General features: G+C 36.1%; 1 protein-coding gene across 1 annotated transcript; it reads left to right on the top strand.

Moving 5' to 3' along the window:
- Nucleotides 1-866: 866 nt before the first annotated feature.
- LOC111886635 (ras-related protein Rab7) lies at nt 867-2,995 on the top strand. Its single transcript, XM_023882892.3, has 6 exons — nt 867-1,061; nt 1,177-1,203; nt 1,350-1,449; nt 1,790-2,017; nt 2,509-2,666; nt 2,747-2,995. Exons 1-6 carry the CDS (start codon nt 1,009-1,011, stop codon nt 2,808-2,810), a joined length of 630 nt encoding a protein of 209 aa, XP_023738660.1. The 5' UTR covers nt 867-1,008; the 3' UTR covers nt 2,811-2,995.
- The last annotated feature ends 17,273 nt before the right edge of the window (nt 2,996-20,268 follow it).

Here is a 20,268-nt window from a genome sequence, read left to right as displayed (position 1 = left end):
CCTTGGTTTAATCGCAGACAAAAAAGATATTTAAATTATTTGCCGTTTAAAAAAAAATATTAATCTTTAGAAATAAACTAAAAACAATATATGATACAGTTATTTGAAAACATTTCAACAAATAGTAAATAATACAACTATTTATGCTAGTAGTATAAAAAACAATAGATGATATAATTCCTAAAACATAATCATTCTTCTTTTGAAGCCTGTGGGATATGAAATATATTATTATCTCCAAAACTAAAGAGTAAAATAGACAAAATGTTTTCCAATAGGAACGTTATCGAAGGTGAATAAGAGCTAAGAGAGCACCAACCTAAATTAAATGTGAAAAGTGGCACCACTTTAAACTTGTAACCTGTCATCTACCTGTATTGATTGGTGTCACAAGACAATGAAGTTCAATCCTCGCACGACCATTAATTTAAGCTTTTTAAAAAATGATTTGTTTGATACTCCATCTTCATTATTTAGTATTTTTATTGATCGAGGACATTGTTCTAATATCATTTTAACATTTCACCCTCAAAGCCAAGTTTGAATAATCATGAAAATTACACGTAATCCAAAACATAAAGGCTTATAAGGTATTTAAACTTGTCATGTCTTTATCCATAATGCAATGGTTAACTTATAACAAAGTTATAAATTAAGATCATCATTCGTTCACGCACTTATTGTATTTTTTTTCAATATCGAAATGTATAAAAATAGTAAAACAATTTCTTCGTAGTATATGTGAAGTTAAACATATTATTTTACAGAATAAACATGATTATTATCAAACGTCAAATGTTGAAAACCATCTCTGTTGACTTTGAAAAGTCAAATGTCAACAAAAGTTTATATAAATAGGAAACAAGTGAAATGAGAATTGAGAAAGAAACAAACAACAACGTGGCAGGTGACAACTGGTTTTCCCTTTGTTGCTTCCTCCTCCGGTAGCTTTACACATCTCCGGCAAACATCGTAAACAATTCATCAGCAGGATTTACTTCTCCGGCCATGTTGATGTCTGATCGGATGTTGCTCAAGGTCATTGTTCTTGGTGATAGTGGGTGCGTATCATTTCTTCTTCCCATTAGAGTGATTAATTAGTCTGAGCTTTTTCATTTCATATTAAATCATTGTTCTCTTTTTGGTGATTGTTATCGATTTGTTGTTTTTTTGTAGGGTTGGGAAGACATCTTTGATGAATCGGTATCCTTAAACTAATAAAAATATAACTGTTATATATCATGATATCGTATTAATGTTTAATAATTAATATTTATACAAAGTGCTTGAAGTGTTGACAATCGTCATGACTTTGAAAAGTTGTAAGTTTAAATTAACTTGCATATTAGATACGTTTATAACAGGTTCAACAAACAGTACAAGTCGACAATTGGTGCCGATTTTGTGACGAAAGAGTTGCATATTGACGAGAAGCTCGTCACGTTGCAAGTAGGTCATCAGTTGTCACAATTTGCTTTTTCCCTTTAAAAAAAACAATTAAGATATTTTTTGTAATTAATACATATAGAAATAATAATACTTAATTAAGCATGGAAATAATGGAATTATTAAAAAGTAAGAATGAGTGTTATCCAGACTGGTTAGCCTAGCTAACTGAGTTCAAATTAGCATTCTTAGTTACACAGCTATATAGGATAATTCACAGATCACATGCAAACTCGAATCCTCCACTTGCTTATGGTTCAAATTTATTTAAAGAAAAGCTCAAAAGGTTGTTATACGAGTTAAATATGCATTCATATAATTAAGTTTAACGTATCATGTGTAGATTTGGGACACAGCTGGTCAAGAGAGGTTTCATAGCCTTGGAGTTGCATTTTATAGAGGGGCTGATTGTTGTGTTCTTGTTTACGATGTCAACATTCAGAAAACCTTTGAAACCCTTCAAACATGGCATGAAGAGTTTCTAAAACAGGCAGATCCAACTAACCCTGAAAGATTCCCGTTCGTGTTGCTTGGGAACAAAGTGGACACTGACGGTGGTAGCAGTCGAGCCGTAAGTATCTACAAAAATTAAAACTACCTTTAGACACCATTTGTAACACAAGATTGAATATTACATAACATAACCAATGATGGATACATATAGAAAAATTATCAACTTGATCCAACATTTGAATTGAAAATTTTCTAAACCCAGGCTTGGAGAACATTTATTAGTATATAGTATAACTTATATTAATTTTTTAGTTTTTAGTGTATTTCTTATATGTTAATATTATTTTTGGGATTAAAATCACAAATCATTAGGTCCACACACCCACCTGGGCGACAATCTTTTTAAAGTGTTTTTGTAGTGTATTGACATTTATTTTGAAATGTGAGTTATTTGCTCATATAAAATGATGGAACAAGGTGAGACATATTATGAGTCCCTATATCTCTAAAGGACAAGAATGTCATTTCATCATTGAAAAAAGGTTGAAAAGTTTGTCTAGTCCATTGTACTAAATACAGTCTTAGATCTTAAACATATTTCTAATGAAGGTTTCTGAGAAGACAGCAAGAGAGTGGTGTGCCATGAACGGAAACATACCTTACTTTGAGACATCAGCGAAAGAGAATTACAATGTGGATGATGCATTCCTTTGTGTGGCAAAAACAGCTATTGCAAGTGAACATGAACACCCTGATGTGAATGAAATGTTAGTAATCTTTCTCAACATTTTCTCACTACATTTCTAGTTTTTTTTCTTATTCTTAGAGGTACCATATATTTTTGTAGGTATTTTGAAAGGATCCCCACGACAATTTCTGAAACTGAGCAAGAAAGAAGTTGTGCCTGCTGATATCTCCAAAATTTACGCACAGTTATTCACGTAGATTTTGCTTGTTTTCTTGTCATTTTGTGTGGATAGTAACGGGTAGGAATTTTATCTTGTTATATATGATTCTTTAGATCCTTCAAAAAGGGAGGTCACATAGTCACCACATGAGAGAAGTTAACTTAATCTAATTCAGTGTGATTCTATTACTCCTTTTTTTTTTTTTTTTCACGTTTTTAATGATTTTAAAATAATTTTAACTAAATATTTATCTTGATAAGTGTCATTAAATTTCTTTAATTTGACAATATCGAAAAATATTTCGTATATTTAATATATAGTTAAATATTAACTTGGGGCATACTTATTCTATTACTATGGTTTAGACACTTGTGAACACGGACTTGAGAATATTATCTTGAAAATATCTCTATCACATAGCAAACATAAGTAATTTTTTCACATAAACCAACATATTTTATTTATTTATATGTCAGATCCAAAGTTGAATACATATTTAATATTAGTTTATTATAAGGACAAGATTTAAATACATTTTAAACATTAGTTTATTTTATAAAAAAGAAATAAATGTACCAAGATGCTTCTTTTCAGCTTCAAAATATTCTAAAAAAGCTCTTATTTACAACCTATAAGCATATTGTCAATATAATTTTGTTCAATATAGAACGATATTGCCATTTCATGACCTAAGAAGGTGTTTTATCATTCGTTGACTCAATTTGTTCTCTTTTACCGTCTTGAGTAGATTGAAGTATATCTTTGTTGTCCATCGTCAATCCGGTGTGCTACATCGGTTTCTCCTTATAAGCTTTAAAGAACAAAGCAACATTGTGTTTGTAGTCTATGTCGAGATATTTGTTACTAAACATGTCAACAGAGAGATGAAAAGACAAAGGGAGACACGGAGATGAACACAAAAGAAAAAAATGAAGATTATGTAGTAACAGGTAAAACAGTTGGATTTAAAGGGGATTAGAAATATCAATTTATAGAGTAAATAGTTCTTAAGGCAAGCTAAGGATCACGTATTAATTAAATGCTTCACATAAATGCTTATAGTATTTGCCATTATAGTCCCAAAGCGTTTGTATTCCCAAACATCTTGTTCAGAACGTTGTGGATGTGGATAACATGTATCCTTTCTTATATAAAGTTACGGTCAGGGTACAAGTTGCACTATTACTTACCCCTAAAATTACATAGAACAAATCTAATTAAGAATAGCATATCGATTAATGGAAACTTCTACGCTTTCTAACAAAATTGATATTAAGAGAGATATCAATCATGCGTTGAATATGTGTGACAACCCAAGTTGTCCCGTTAGATTTCCCCGTTACTGTTAACGGAATATTCCACTGTATAAAAGTTCCGTTAATTAGAGGACGTCAATTTAATAAACATTCCATTGGTTTACATTAATATGCCGATAAGTCGTGATAAAAGAAAATAAAAACACATAACACACATTTCCATTTAATTGGAAATAAGTTAGTTTTTATTATTACGACCACTAAATCGGGTGCGACCAAAAGCCTCGTATAACGGCAGTATTGGGTAGAATTCCACTGAGCTCCAACTCCCACCCATATATAAGGGGGAGTAAACTCCATTTGAGCTCTTTCCACCCTCTCTCTCTACACACTCTCTCTCTAGACCCGTTTTCGCCCCAAATCCGCAACCAAACGCTTCCAAATTGTAAGTCCGCTTACCCTAGCTTACTCTAAACGTTATGATTCGTGTTTATAGCATAGAATTGGACTTGGAACATGTGTTTACGGCCAAGGAGCATGCTTGGGCCGTAAACACTTAATAAGTGGGCTTTTAAGCAATTTAACCCCTCCAAACCAACATTAGGACTTAGATAAGACCTTATGGCTTACAAATCCGGACTTAGAACACCCTAGCCATGAATTTTGAGGAGCAAATAGGAGTTTATGGCCAAGGAATGTGCTTGGGCCGTAAACCCCTCAAACATGGGGTGTAAACTCATTTTTACATGCTTAAAAGCCATAGAACTCCACCAATAGTCTTGGAATAAATCCTAGAATCATCTAAAAATAGTTTGGGGACCTTAAACATGTCAAACACCCTCCATTTAGGAGTTTATGGCCTAAGCTTCCCAAGAAATAGTTCCAGGGCCGTAAACTCATAAAAACATGTTAAAGGGTGCCATAAATTCATATCAAGGCTTAAGACATAAATTAGGGGCTTGTCCTTTGGGTTTGGATCAATTAAACACATCAAAATGAAGGGGAAAATGGAGTTTACGCCCCAGGTATGTACCAAGGCCGTAAACACCCCTAAATGTGCCAAAATGATAGTTTTAATCCCCCAAAATTGGCATAACACTTCATTATCAATTACTAGCAAGGTATTAGGGGCTTTAAACTTCACAAAACTCGAGGGATGAGAGTTTACGGCCGTAAAATCCCTTGGGAGTTGTCCCTAGGCCGTAAACTCCAATATAATGCCCTTAGAAGCCTTAAACCCACTCATGCCTTTTTGGAAAAGTACTTAGAATAATTCCATGAGCAAGTAGAAGCCTTAAAACACCCTAGAACCTGGGCCGTAAAGTCATGGTGAGATGTCCCTGGGCCGTAAACTAAGTATTAAGGGTTTACTCTTGGAGAGTAAACTCCATTCCTAGGTCATACACACCCTTAAACGCTACCCGGGACACCCAAACACTTAACCAAAGTGTTTTCCGCTCCTGTGAGCGTGTATATTTGTTTAATTAGTATTAAACATACTAATTGTATGTGAACATATGTTATCATATGTTAAATAGGTCATTGTGTGTGTTCAAGTCCTTGCGTGACACCGAACGCCCAAACGGCACCTTCGTCGGACCTACTTACACTAGGTGAGTTCATACCCCTGAATGAACCTTTTAAATGTTTTTACATGTTTTATAGGGGGGGAATACAAGTTAAACATGTCAGTTATCATATCAATCACATGTGATTGATAACCCGCATGCACAAGATTTTACCACTGTACACTGTTTAACCGAGTAGGACACTATATTGGTTTTCAAAGAGGTTTTCATTTGTTTCAAAACTCTTACTTACACTGTTTTATCTAAATTCGTTTTAAACTGGTTTATGAAAGATTTCCAAGGGTTTTCAAACTTATTTTACAAAAGAATAAAAATTGTGATTTTCCCGAGTATAAAGGTTTTTCATCAAAGTTCACTTTCACGACGTATGCTTTTACTTGTTAGTTACTGCTGCTTCGCTTTCATGTATTTTAAACTCCTACTCGATAACATTTTCACTTTGTGATGCGTTTATACTTGGTATTATCTCTATTTCGCTTATACTTGTAGTCGCTTATACTTGATAGACACTCTTACTTCACTTATCGTCGTTTCCACTTCGTGATACACTTACACTTGGTACACTTATACTTCACGATTCAATTATCCCACTCTGTACGCTTATACTTCATGACTCGGATGCTTCACTGTACGCTTATACTTCACGACTCGGATGTTCCACTGTACACTTATACTTCACTGTATGATACCACTTGATACACACTCAAGCATAGTTAGATGTATGTTTGTGCTTGTATAGATGCATATAAATAATGATTGAAGGACTTAGGAAGGCTGGTCCGCCCTATTTCCTTTTCTTCGTTGAGATGTGGTTTGGTGGGATCGGATGTCCATCCGAAGGTCGTTTGATTCATTAGTTATATATTATGTACACAAGCATAGACATACAGGTTTACTTCAGTCAATTCAATTAAGAGTCTCTACCTCTAGTTCAGCACTTACATTAGAAACCCACTAGTTGGAAGTCTCTACCCACTATTTGGGATGCATCTTCAGGACACGGCCTTCTCCGTCGTCTAGTTAGTAACTAGAGTCTCCTATAGGAAGAGCGGACATTGTGTGTATAGATCTATACGGGATTGACAACCCCGCACCCAGACTGCTAGCTACAGTCCCGACCTACCAAGCCAACGGGTGACAAATGTCACATTTTAGACGCTTGTAGGGCGTCTGGTGCTCTAGTCAGTATGGTTACGAGTATCCCGGGTTACCTTATAATTCATGGCTTTAAGGTAATGGTATTTCGCCAGCAATTTACACTGTATGTTGGTAATTCAATTTCAGAGTCACACTGTTTTGACCTTACAAGACGTATCTTTCATTTGATACTGTCTGGGGTCTGTCTCCTCTGTTTTTGACCTTACAAGACGTATCACTCATTTGATATTGTCTGGGGTCTGTATCCACTGTATTTATTGTTTTAGACCTTGCTAGACGTATCTTTCATTTGATATTGTTTGCGGTCTGTATTCACTGTTGTGGACCTTACCAGCTGTACCTTTCATTTGGTACCTTCTGGGGTCTGTGTCTCTATTTGTTAGACTGAACCAGGCGTGTCGTTCGTTCGATACTCTCCTGGAGTCTATGATTCCTTGCCTTAGTCAGCAGTCCTCACTGCTGAGGCATATGTTATTCCCTGATGTCATTTGCTTTCCTTGATAATCAAATTCAGTATTTTGATAATGATAGCAATTTAGGGAAAACAACTTTTTACCACATAACACTGACCAGTCTTGGTAGAAGACTGCTTTATTTAAAGAAAATATAGGATTTTCTGGAAAGGACTCTAATACACTGAAATCTCTTAAACTACTACTTTTATTAAAGTTATTTGAATGAAAACGTCACTAAATGCTTATGAACTCACCAGCATTTGTAAAAATGTTGATACTCGCTTTTCAAATAACTTGTATTCTCAGGTTAGCATTAGACAGGTACATCCCGGAGCTGTTGATGAAGATAGCTTAGTACCGCGCTGTATTTATTCTATTACTTGTATTACTTTGATGTATTAATGTAACCATGTAAAATTATTACTATTAATGCAATGTCTTGTTGTACTTTGATTACTATAATGCATGTGTTGTGATACTTGACATGACGTCATCCACCCCAGAACGTTTCCGCCGTTCCGGTTTTGGGGTGTGACAATATGGATTATGAAAACAAAAAAGAAGGTGCGAGAAACTTTGGGAAGTAATAGATGTCATTCGACAACAGAGGATATCATTACTCTCGATTGTTTCTACATTCCCTAATTCTAAAAAGCAAGGATGTCACATAACTATACCTTGCTAAAGTAATCAAGAGAACCATGCAACAACAAACAACTTTATAGAAGGTGTTGGTGGTTCTTCAGCAAAGAGTTACTTTCAATGTATCAATACTTAACAAACTCAAGAAAATTTAAACGAAAAAGATATGTTTTGTAATAATATAATTTATTTAATAGTATTTATTTTGATCATGTTACCAAAGAAATATACCAAATCCATTTTGTATTAATACTTCTGCCATCGATGTCATTGAAGAGACTTGATAAGAATGAAGTGTCTTCAAAATATGCAAACATGCTACTATCAGATCTTATAAATAAGTTTTTATATATTCAAGTTAATTATATGGTTTTAATCATTGAAGAATGTTACAATTTCGACATTCAAAACAGGTGTCTCGAGTTAGTTCCACCATAAATAACAGATAGCTATATTACATGGAAATCAAGAAGTTTCTACACTACATGTCACCTTCTATGCAACTATTTAATAATTATTTTTAGAACAATTCTAAAAACAAATGCATCTAAAACAACATCTGTTTTTATATCTGTCCAAGATAAAATAACAAAACTAATGTTCTTATAGTAGGTGACCATCAGAAAAGCTACTTAGATAATCTATCACACCCCCGTACGAGGTGGCAGAGCGTGTCGGGCTATGTGACATAGTTCATGGATCACAAGCAATTGAATATATAGCACAAGTACAACAATAAAAAATAGTATATGTATTTCATCTTGAAGTTTGAATAAAAGGTTCTTAAATACAATAATAGAGTACATGAATTGCCTTAAACATGCATGTATATATAACAAAAACTAGAAAACTAGGCCGCCTAAAATCCATGACTATTCTGTCGTCTGAAATGCTTGTTTAGTGATTTCCTGAAAATACGTGTAGTTTTGAGGGTTAACACAAGGTTGGTGTGGGTTACAGGTTTTCTGCTAGAGCAGTAGTGATACTTTTAAAATGACCAAAAATTATTTTCTTTCTAAGTAAAACCATATTTATGAATGAGTTCGTAAAGAGTCTTTAGAGAAACTTTGAAAACCAAAAGGTGTTTTTCCATAAGTAAAACCATACTTATAACTGTTTTGTAAAGAGAGAAATGAAATCTTTGGTTTCTAACTTATAACTGTTTTGTAAAGAGAGAAACTGAATTTGTGGTTTCTATAGAGAGAGAGAGATCCAATTAATGTTTATAGTGAGTCCTATAACCAAGCTATGTGCCTAGATATATAACCCCTTACTACGCTTCATTGGACGTCGTGGATAAAGACTTAAGATATTCATCATCCTCTTCGATTGATCGGTCGAGGTTGTAGCTAGAAAATACAGGTGGAGGTGTCAACTCGTATATATCTATACATACGTATCTCGCTCCGGGGATTAATGGTTATAATCGTAGACGCTCATCAATTGGTTTTGTGTCGGAGCCAGAACCTGAACCAGAACTAGAGCCAGAACCTCCTTGACTAATCATCACCATCATGTAAACTCAAACACAACATATAAACTATCATCATATGACTCGAGGGGATTCCACTACATTGGCCTCCTTAGAGTTTCCAAGTCTACTTTTGTCTCTGGTACGGATCATGTGCTTCTAGTAGTACAGGCCCAATACTACCTTTCACACCTACCTGTACCTTCCTTAAGGCCAGTCATGATTCCTCTAAGTCGCCACACTAAAACCCTATACCAATCATATGCTATACAAAAAACATATCGTAAACTCTCCTAGGAAGTGTCAACTCCTACCACTCGCAACACCAAGAACCTCAATCAACACTATTGGTTGCCTTATGCATGCAAGTTATACAAAAAATAGGATCTGTAGATGTTGAATAGTGTTGTGAGATGTCGAATGTCTTAGATAGTTTTAATAGTTTGTAATGCTATTATAAGTGCATTTTAGTTTTGAAGCTTTTATGTAAAAGCCCCTTCTATTTTTTGTGTGCTTTTTGTACCTCTATAAATAGGGAGGTGTACTAGAGATAGATAAGAACTTTTCGTGATTTTGTCTAAAGCTCTCTCTATAATTTGAAAGCATAATTTGAGCCAAATAGACTTTATTTAGATCTTGTTTTCATCATTCTTCACTGTACTCTGATATTGTAATTCTTTCTCGATTTCATTACAACTACATTTGGTATCAGAGCATGATTCATACATAATTGTTCTGTCTTTCTGAGTTTTTGCAAAAGTTTGGAGTCTCGTTCTAGATTTCAATTTTCCGCTCTTTTGCTTTAGAAAATCATCTTAGATCTTTTGTTGTGAGTCAATTCTGCATTCTAGTTGTATAATCAAGTGTTCGATTGTTGAATGCTGAGTGTTTTAGTTGTTTGATCTCAATCTGATTTGAGCTTTTCTCAAAAAATTTCCGTACAACAATGGAAAACTTCAACTTGAGCACAATAACGTCTTACTCTCATCTCCTTGGTTCATCAACTAAGATTCTGATGCTAATTCTTGAGTACTATGATATGTGGGCTGATCGTATGGAGGATACTTGAACGTAATTGATGAAGAACTATGGAAGTGTATTCTCAGTGATGTTCATCCTCCTGCTGCTGTTCAAAGTATTGGAACTTCCTCTAACAATCAAAATGTCAAATTGTCAATGATCAGATTGAAAGATTGTTGAAGAATGAAAAGAAGTGTATGAGAGAACTTAGAGTTACTCTTCCTCCTGTTGTTTACAATTACGTGCGTAGTTGTAAAAATGCAAAAGAAATTTGGGATATTTTGAAAGAAAAGTATCAAGGAATCGAAAAGACGAAGATAAGTTCAGTCAAACAATGTCTGTTTCAATTAGAAGAATTCAAGCAAAAGGAAGGAGAGACCATTGAATCTTATTATGATCATCTGCATGAGCTAGTTTTCAAATGTAATCAATATGGAGTCATTCGATCAACAATGGTGTTCAATCTCACATTCATCATGGGTCTTCGGAAGGAATGGAGAAATGTGAGCGTAATGATAAAGACACAACAAAGTTTTTATTACTTCTCTTTGAATGATCTGTACAATGTGATGAAAGCACATGAATTTGAAGTGAATGAAATTGATGAGGAATCAAAGATCAGTCTTGGAGGTCCACTTGCACTTGTTTCGAAAGTTGTTAGTAGAGAAGCTGAGAAAGAGGTTGTTGAGAAGGAGAATTCGGAAGATGAAGGTCTAATTGTCAACTCTGATGAGGAGGCTGTTGCATTTTACTTTAACAATTGAGTAAAGAAATTTCTTAAGAAGCCTTTCAATGCAAAGTCGAAAACAGGTGAAGTAAAGGGAAGTTTTGTTGGAAAGTCTGGGAGTGAAGAAAAGAAAGTTGAGAAAAAGGAGGTTCGTGCTAAGGAAGAAAAGAAAGAGAAAAAGCTAAAGGCGATTCTGGATTTGACTGCCATTACCGTAATGGGGTGAATCATATGGCCAGTGATTGTATGCTTCGAAAGCGAGAAGATAAGAAGAAGACAGTCAAGGATGAAGATTATTACGTTGAAAAGTTAGAAGAGGTGCATGCAAATTCGAAGGGATTGTCTTTGGTGGCCAAAGGTGTGGATGAAGAAGATGGAACATACCAGATTTGGTCATCTAGTTCTGACGATGAAGAGATGCAAAACCCTACCCATGGAGCTATGATCATGATGCATGAGGAAGAAGAGGAAGAAAAAATAACTGGGAAATGTTTTGTTTTAACATCTTCATACAAAGCACCAATGACTTCTCAGGTACGTTCCCTTTTACAATATTTTAATATACCCTCTGGTGCATATGATTCGATTTTATCTGAGTTTGATGTAGCCATTACATATGTTAATGATCTACTTATTTCTGCTAGTAATGATGCTAAGAAGTCGAACACATAACTCTTAGAAACTCAGAGGATGTTGGAATCGAAAATAGTGAAAATAGAATATTTAGATATGCAAATAACGAATCTAATGTGTGATAGGGATAGTTTAAGTGTTGATGTAAAATTGTTGTTAAAACAAAGAAATATCTACTATAACTCAACCAATATTTATATGGTAAATTGACATCATAGCATCATTCATCGGATATTAGCAAAGAACAACATAGGAAATTTTTGCCCTTTTCAGCATTCGAAAGGGAGAAAATAGACTATATTTCCAATGATTGTGAAAAGACCATTGTTAAATTTGATAGGGTTCCATGTAATAGATATGCATGTGGAATAATGAAATTGATGAATGTCTGGATGCTAATGAATTAGTTCATATTGTAAATGAGACCTTAACCAAAAATGAACAAATATAGATTTTGAAAAGAACTGAGAATTCGAAATCTGACTCTCAAACCAGTTTTGCTGATATCGAAGATGATTCTGATGATCTTACTGAAATTGAAGAAGAGGAAGTTATTGATTGTTCTTAATTGTCTGTCATTAATGTCACTTCAATGGCTAAAGGCAAAGAAAAATGTGATGATTCTATGGTTAAAGTTGACACTACTCTACCCTCAACTTCGAAAGTTCATGATCTTGACCATGTAACTGTCGAAGATAGTCAAACAGATAGTGATGATGTTCCAAAAAAAACAACAATTACAAAGGTTGTTGTTGATCAGGTTTTTGACGAAACTGAGAAATTCGACACAGTAATGAAGGAAAAAGGTTCTCATTACCTTGAGACAAATACAATTTTCTATCCAAATTTCAAATGCTCAGATAAGGTTATCTTTCCAAATTAGGTTTTTGTCATAACGGGGAATAGTGATAAAATTAAACCTGATTTTAATAAAATGATTGAAGAGGAATACAAGAAGTCATCAAAAGAAGGATTTTTCTCAAACCAAAGTACCGTAAAAAAACAATCTAACAAAGAATTCATAAACTTTTCAACGACAACAACCAAAATGAGTTTGGGTTGAAAATTTGAAAAATCAAAATATGTTTCAAAACAAGTTGATATTGTTTCACAACATGTCAAAATTAATTCTCAAGAGTTTAAAAAACAAATTGATAAAATTTCAAAAGAAAGTGGTGTTTCAAAGAGACAAGCAAGAAAGAAAGTTTTTTGGAAAACAATAGAGTCTCAAAAGAAATCGAATGTTTTGCTAAATAAAACATCTAAACAGAAAAAGTCTAAATCAGTTCAGACTTCTTTTCAAAAGAAATTTGAAAATAAGAAAAATCACGCTCTAACTCAAAAAGATTTGTCTCCAAATAAAACAAAAAAAAATGATTTTTCAAAATCTAAAACATAAGAGTCAAAATCAGCTTTTCAAACAAAAGGACAAACATCCAATGCAAAGAATCATCCAAATCATCAATCAACAAAGGAATTTCAATTCAAATCAACAAACAAGGTTTTCACAAAATCATTTTTCAAACCAAAACTGATTTTTGAATAAGCAAAAGAATGTTCAATATCGTTTTTCTTATCATATGAAACTAGTGTTTTCAACTAAAAAGTTTGATAAAGTTAATTCTACAACAAATGTGACTTTCACACCAAAACAACCAAATTTTCCCAATCCTCCTACGAAACAAGTTTCCAAAGTTTCACATGTCAAAGGTAAATATGATGTGAAAAACATTAACCATTGTCTCGAAGGAAAATGGAAATTATTCCAATCTGGGAAGTATTCTCAACAACAAATCAAGGATTTTTATGAAAAAGTATCCGAATGAATCTTCAAATGGAAGTTCTTCATCCAAGGAATCGAATCCTTCAGAAAAGTCGCAAAAAACCTAGCTTAACTCATCGAGTTGTCTCATTAACTCGTCGAGTTGCTCATTTCCAGACTCATCGGGGAAAACCCTAGCCGACTCGTCGAGTTAACTCATCAACTCGGCGAGTCCCTTAAGTCCCATTTCTCATTCAGACATTTTAAGGCAGATTTACAACCCCAAACTCTAGATCTAGCCTCCCAAGGCTGAAATACCACGTAAAGCTACAATATTTACGTCCATGCATGGAACTTAGGGCTTAAAATGCCAAAACAAACTCCATTTAGGGTCTTGCATAAAAGCTACTCTATAGCTGGATAAAGCTATGACCTTTGGAATCTAGGGACCTCGCAAGGTCCAGATCTGAAGTCTCAAACTCTTGGTGAGTTCAATACACCTAAAGCCTCAAGGAAAGATGGAATAAGCCTTAAAATTCCATAAAATTAAATCTAACCAAACTAATGCGCAAGGTGGAGACTTTTAGCTTCAACAGAAGATCTAGACGAATTAACACTAGATCCATTAGCCTCTTCTCGATCCTTGCTTTGATACTCCACCCTTCTCTTCAAAAAGTGCACTAAAATGCCAAAAGATTAGCTCTCTTTCTCTCTTAGCTCACTATAGACGATTAGGGATTCGCATGAGGGAGTAAGGTGGCTCGTGAGACGAAAATGAAGGATTAAGGTCCTTTAAATAGGAGCCAACCCCGGAGAATTAGGTTTTCCTCTCACAACGCCAACTCACTGAGTTAGTCTCTCTGACTCGGCGAGTTGGTCATAAAACTCACGTGGTCAATCCGCCTCTACTTGACGAGTTGGGGAGTCCAACTCGTCGAGTTTCTCAAACAACTCAAAAATAAACGCATAAATATTATACCTAGGAGTCGGGATGTTACAATTCTCCCCCTCTAGAATCAGACTTCACCCTCGAAGTCATGCTCCAGAAACAACTATGGGTAATGCTCGTGCATCTCGGATTCTGGCTCCGAGGTCCACTCAGATCCCCTACGGTGCTCCCATTGCGCCTTAACCAGTCGTACCTCCTTGTTCCTCAGGGTCTTAACTTTACTATCCAAAATTGCTATTGGTTTCTCAATGTAATTCAGGCTAGCATCAACCTGAATGTACTCTAAGGGTACCACCACCGTATCATCGGTTAGAAACTTCCTCAACTAAGACACATGGAATGTGTGGTGAATCCGGATCAACTCTGCAGGTAGCTCCAACCGATATGCTACCTTCCCCACTCTGGTAGTCACTCTGAAAGGACCGATATATCTAGGACCCAACTTTCCCCGCTTCCTGAATCGGATCACCCTTTTCCACGGGGATACCTTCAAGAGGACAAAATCTCCAACTTGGAGCTCATGCTTGGATCGCCGCCGATCTGCGACTGGTGACTCTAAGTTGTCAATAACCTCTATCTTACCTGCTGAATCTGATCAGTCATCTTAAGCACTATCTCAGTGCTACCCATCACTCTCTGCCCTATCTCTCCCCAACTAATGGGAGTTCGACACCTCCTCCCATATACGAGCTCAAAGGGATCCATACCAATACTGGAATGATGGTTGTTGTTATAAGAAAACTCAGCCAAGGGAAAATAGGTGTCCCAACTTCCTCCGAAGTCCATAACACATGCTCGCAGCATGTCCTCAAGCGTCTGAATCGTCCGCTCACTCTAGCCATTAGTGTGTGGGTGGTATGCGGTACTGAAGTGCAATCGAGTACCCAACTCCTCATGACACCTCTTCCAGAATCTGGAAGTAAAACGGTCATCCCGATCTAACACTATTGATGTTGGCACTCCATGACGTGCCACCACCTCTCTCACCTAAATCTCGGTCAATCTCTCTGTATATGAGCTCTCACTAATAGCAAGGAAGTGAGTGGACTCCATACAGATAGTGGCGGCAGATCTTAAGGGTGAACACCACCGTCCCCAGCTCGAAATCGTGGGTGGGATACTTCGTCTCAAGAGGCTTCAACTGCCTCGATGTATATGTTATCATATGCCCCCTCTACATCAACACCGCACCCAACCCTGATATAGATGCATCATAGTAATCTACAAATTCCTCCACTCCATCGGGAAGGGCTAAGATTGGAGCTTTGCACAATCTCTGGTGAAGAGTCTCAAATGAGGCCTGCTGCTCGGGCCCCGAGGCAAAAGTAACACCCTTCCGGGTCAATCTGGTAAGAGGAACAACAATCTTGGAGAAATCTATGATAAATCTCCGATAGTAGCCGGCCAAACCCATAAAATTCCTAATCTCAGATGGGAATCTTGGCACCTCCCATCTCATAACTGCCTCAATCTTGGCCGGGTCGACTAATATCCCATTCTGATTAACGAGATGTCACGGGAATTAGACCTCTCATAACCAGAAATCAAACTTGGAGAATTTGGCATAAAGCCTCTCAGCCCTCAATACTCTAAGAATCTCTCGCAGATACTCCTCGTGCTGCTCTCTGGACCTCGAGTTCACCAGAATATTGTCGATGAACACGATCACCGATCGATCCAACATGGGCATGCACATCCTGTTCATGAGATCCATGAGCGATGCCAGTGCGTTGGTGAGCCCGAAAGGCATCACCACAAACTAGTAATGCCCATAAGGAGTTCCGAAGGTCGTCTTCTGGATATCCTCCTCATGAACTCTCATTTGAGGATATCCAAATCTCACATCAATCTTGGAGAACCAAGTCGCTCCCTGAAACTGATCAAATAAATCGTCGATCCTCGGTAGCGGATAACAGTTATTGACCGTTAGTTTGTTCAATTCCCGGTAATCGATGCACATCCGGTGTGAACCATCCTTCTTCTTAACAAAAAAGATAGGTGCTCCCCATGGCGAGCTACTCGTTCTAATGAAACCTTTCCCCAACAGCTCCTGGTGTTGTGAGGATAACTCCAGCATATCTGGTGGCGCAAGGCGATAAAGTGCCTTTGCAATAGGCGCCACACCCGGAACCAAATCAATCCGAAACACCACCTGTCTCTCAGGAGGCACACCCAACAACTCATTGGCAAACACATCCGGAAACTTGCACACTATCGAAACCTTGGAGATTGAACTCAGCCTCTATGTAGCAACCTGCGTATGCATTACATACGCCAAAAAGCTCATACATCCATACTGTAAACTTTGTCTTGCCCTGGCATCAGAAAAGAAAGCTGATCCAGATCTAGTACCTTCGCCATACACCATAAGCACTCCCACATTAGGGTCTCATATGGTCACCATCTGACGCTCACAGTCGATCATAGCTCCAAACTGACTCAAGCAGTCCATGTCCACTATGACACAGACATCATCCATCGCGATCGATACTAGGTCTATCGGAAACTCAACACCAAAAATCTCTAATACATATCCTCGGAATACATCAGTTGCGAAAACCACATGCTCATTGTCTATATATACCTTCAGAGGTTGACTCAATGCCTCGCGCCGGATACTGATGTGATGATTAAAAACTAAAGACACGAAGGATCGACTCGCACCTGTGTCAAATAATGCCAAAGAAGGTACATAACTCACAAGAAAAGTACCTATATATAGCACAAAATAAGCATAACCAATCTCAAAATAATATACATAAGGAAATACGTACCAGCCACGACATCAGATGCTACGCGGACCTCCTCCGCTGTCAGCTGAAAAGCTCTCCCATGAGCCCTCGGAGCCTCGGCCTTCATCGACAGACTATCAGTAGCACGAAAAGTAGTAGTAGTGGAGCCATGGGATGATCCCTGAATGAGCTGAGGGTACTCGGCCTTCCAATGGTCGTCTGGTTGCAGTGAAAGCAAAATGCAAACCCCTTGGAACAATCCTTCGCCATTTGTCCCTCTTTGCCACATTTGTAGCAAATCTCTGCCCGACATGATCCCTCTTTGCCACATTACAGGAGTGCGGCCTTTCTGGCCCCCAACTCTCGCATCAGCGGGCTTTATTCGCTTCGTCGCCGGCTGCGACTGAATCGGTCTCCGGTCCCTCCCTTTGGACTCTCTCTCCTCACTGGCCTGTAACTCTAGCTCAATCTCCCTTTGTCAGACCTTGGTCTGCAACTCGGCCAATCTTGTTGGATTAATGTCTAAGTCCATAACTATATTTGGTAAGACTTGACCCGACCCGGCATGGTCCATTTGGGTTGCATACCATCATGCACTTGAATGAGAGAAATAAGACACTTATGGTTATTAATATATTATAAGTTCTAGTATATTAATAATAAGAATAATAAGATTATTTAATTAGTATTGATCAAGAATTAATCTAGGATTAATTAAGTGATCAAAAGAAGACTAATTAAATATATGGGTTGATAGTGTAAATCATCCATACTTGTATAGTGGGCTAATGCTCCATGGATAATCAAGTTGGGCTAAAACCCATAGGATGGTCCATGGATGCTCCATGGTGTATTTGTACCCATGGATCCAAGGAAATGGAAAGCCATGACAATTAAGAGTTTACCCTAATTGTGTAACTATATAAGCATCTTATTATTGAGGAAAAATTGGCCACTAGTAGTATTCAAGAAAGGGCTAGCCGATTTTGGTGAGTGTAGAATTCTCTCAAGTCATTCTAAGTGTTTTGATGATTGTGATTCCATTTGAGGTGTCACACTTGGGGCACTAAGCACTCAAACTTCATGAAGACATTCTACACCAAAGAGGTATGTATTTTATCTTGCTATAGTCATTGTTATGTATGCTAGATTAGGATAATACCTTGGAAGTTCTTATTTGCATGTATAATAGAGAAAACATAGATCCAAGGTATTTAGGGTTGCATGTACACTTAGGAAGTGTTAGAATGCTCAAAACCCAACAGTGGTATCAGAGCCACGGGTTGTTTTCTGTTATATTGATGCAAATATTTTATTTTCAAAGTTGGAAAAAAAGAAAAACTAATTATTTGTAAAATTTGAATAATTTGCTTTATGAGTTGAATTAGGTCAAATTTAATAAAAGATAAAATAATATGATTATTTTATTAGTTTTAAAAGTTTGATCTAAAAAGTTTTATTTTTTTGAAACCTCCATAAGTTATGGATTTGAAAAGGTTTTAAAAAAAAAAATTGATTCAAATTTTTTTTTTTGGAGTTACAAAATTTGGTGTTAATGTTTTAAAGGATTACATAACTTAAGAATAAGTTATGGATCACCAAAAGTTTTTTGTGTTATCTTGTTTTATGAGTGAATTTGGATTAATGATGAAAATTATGTGATAGTTGGTTTTAATCCAAATTAATCTAAGAATTGATTCAAAAATGTGTTTTTGTAACTTGTCCTCAAGTTATATGAAAAGTCACATTTAAGAATCATAAAACTCATAAAAATTGGCAAAGGTTACAAAATGAAGAGTCTAGTTCTAATTAAATGGTTTTATGACTCCATAACTTGTCCTCAAGTTATGGAGGACCAAGAGTCTCTTCATTTAATAAAATAAAATAAAATAAAATAAAAAGTGTAACCTTAATTAATTCCATAAGTTATAAAATAAAGAAAAGTTAATTCTTTTATTAGTTTAAAGTCTTCCATAACTTGTCCTCAAGTTATGGAACTTGAAGAGTTTTTGGATTAAAACTACTTTAAACACATAAGTTATGGAATTAATTAGTTTTGAATAGTTTCAAAACTTGCCCTCAAGTTTTGGAATTTGTAAAGTTTTCACTTATGAATACTTTAATTCCAAGTTAGCCCTTAGAATTTTAAAAGTTAAAATTCAACCCTTATACTTTATAATATTATAAGTTAATAATATATATATGTATAAGAGTAAAGTCAGTCTTACCGCTAGTACGCCTCATTCACGAAGCCGGTCTATAAGGTGGGTATAAGGTTGTTGCCTATAAAATGGCAACTTAATGGGTGTCCACTCTCACCCACCGCTTGCTTGACTGGTGGAGGGTCGTTAGCCGAACGGGTTTGACAGGACTAGAATTCTCCCTTCAATAAAAGTATTAATGATAATACTAAGTAACTAAACTCTTAATAATACCCAATCTTAGTTACTTAGGAAAAATGTGAATAAGGTGCTAATCCATGAAATTACACTTTACACTTTGTCTAAGTCGTTAGTGGAGCGTGTGTGGTTAACCGGCACACTAACTTGGACTTAACAAGGTAGGTAAAGGGTGACTTAATATTTATCATAGTATCGATGGAGCGTGTGTGGTTAACCGGCACATCGATTGAGGGGTAATTTATTAAGGGTACCAAGTGATTTGCATGGTTACTTCACACCTTGTTTTGTGATCCTCGGCATCCCAGTCACAAAACCTGAAGGGCACACTCGAGATTGAAACATGCCTTTGAAAAGTTCAATGAATCTCAAAGATCTAGGAGTTTCAAAACCAATTAAAACCTAATAATACATTTCGTTTATCTTGGTGGAAATTGGTGAATCGTCATTCACCTACCTTCAAATATTTTATAGCTTGGATTACGGCATACCTCTTCTAAGTTATAAAATAGTTTGTTGGGTTCTAGCCTTAATATTTCATATTGGGTGTTATATTAAGGACTTAAGATCAAATATCTTGAATATCTCCCAAAAGATGTCTGGTTTAGACTCTTATGATCTTCCCAAATCTAGTGAAACAAGGTTTCCTAATGAAGATGATGTCCCAT

The sequence above is a fragment of the Lactuca sativa genome, chromosome 4 (assembly GCF_002870075.4).
Source record: "Lactuca sativa cultivar Salinas chromosome 4, Lsat_Salinas_v11, whole genome shotgun sequence".
Taxonomy (NCBI): domain Eukaryota; kingdom Viridiplantae; phylum Streptophyta; class Magnoliopsida; order Asterales; family Asteraceae; genus Lactuca; species Lactuca sativa.
The sequence above is the reverse complement of the archived record's forward strand: the minus strand, read 5'-3'. Positions and strand labels throughout refer to the sequence as shown.

Coding starts and splice junctions, on each gene's coding strand:
- LOC111886635 (XM_023882892.3), top strand. CDS start 1,009: ATGTTGATGTCTGATCGGATGTTGCTCAAGGTCATTGTTCTTGGTGAT. Junction 1,450..1,789: donor AGAAGCTCGTCACGTTGCAA/GTAGGTCATCAG, acceptor TATCATGTGTAG/ATTTGGGACACAGCTGGTCA. Junction 2,018..2,508: donor ACGGTGGTAGCAGTCGAGCC/GTAAGTATCTAC, acceptor TTTCTAATGAAG/GTTTCTGAGAAGACAGCAAG.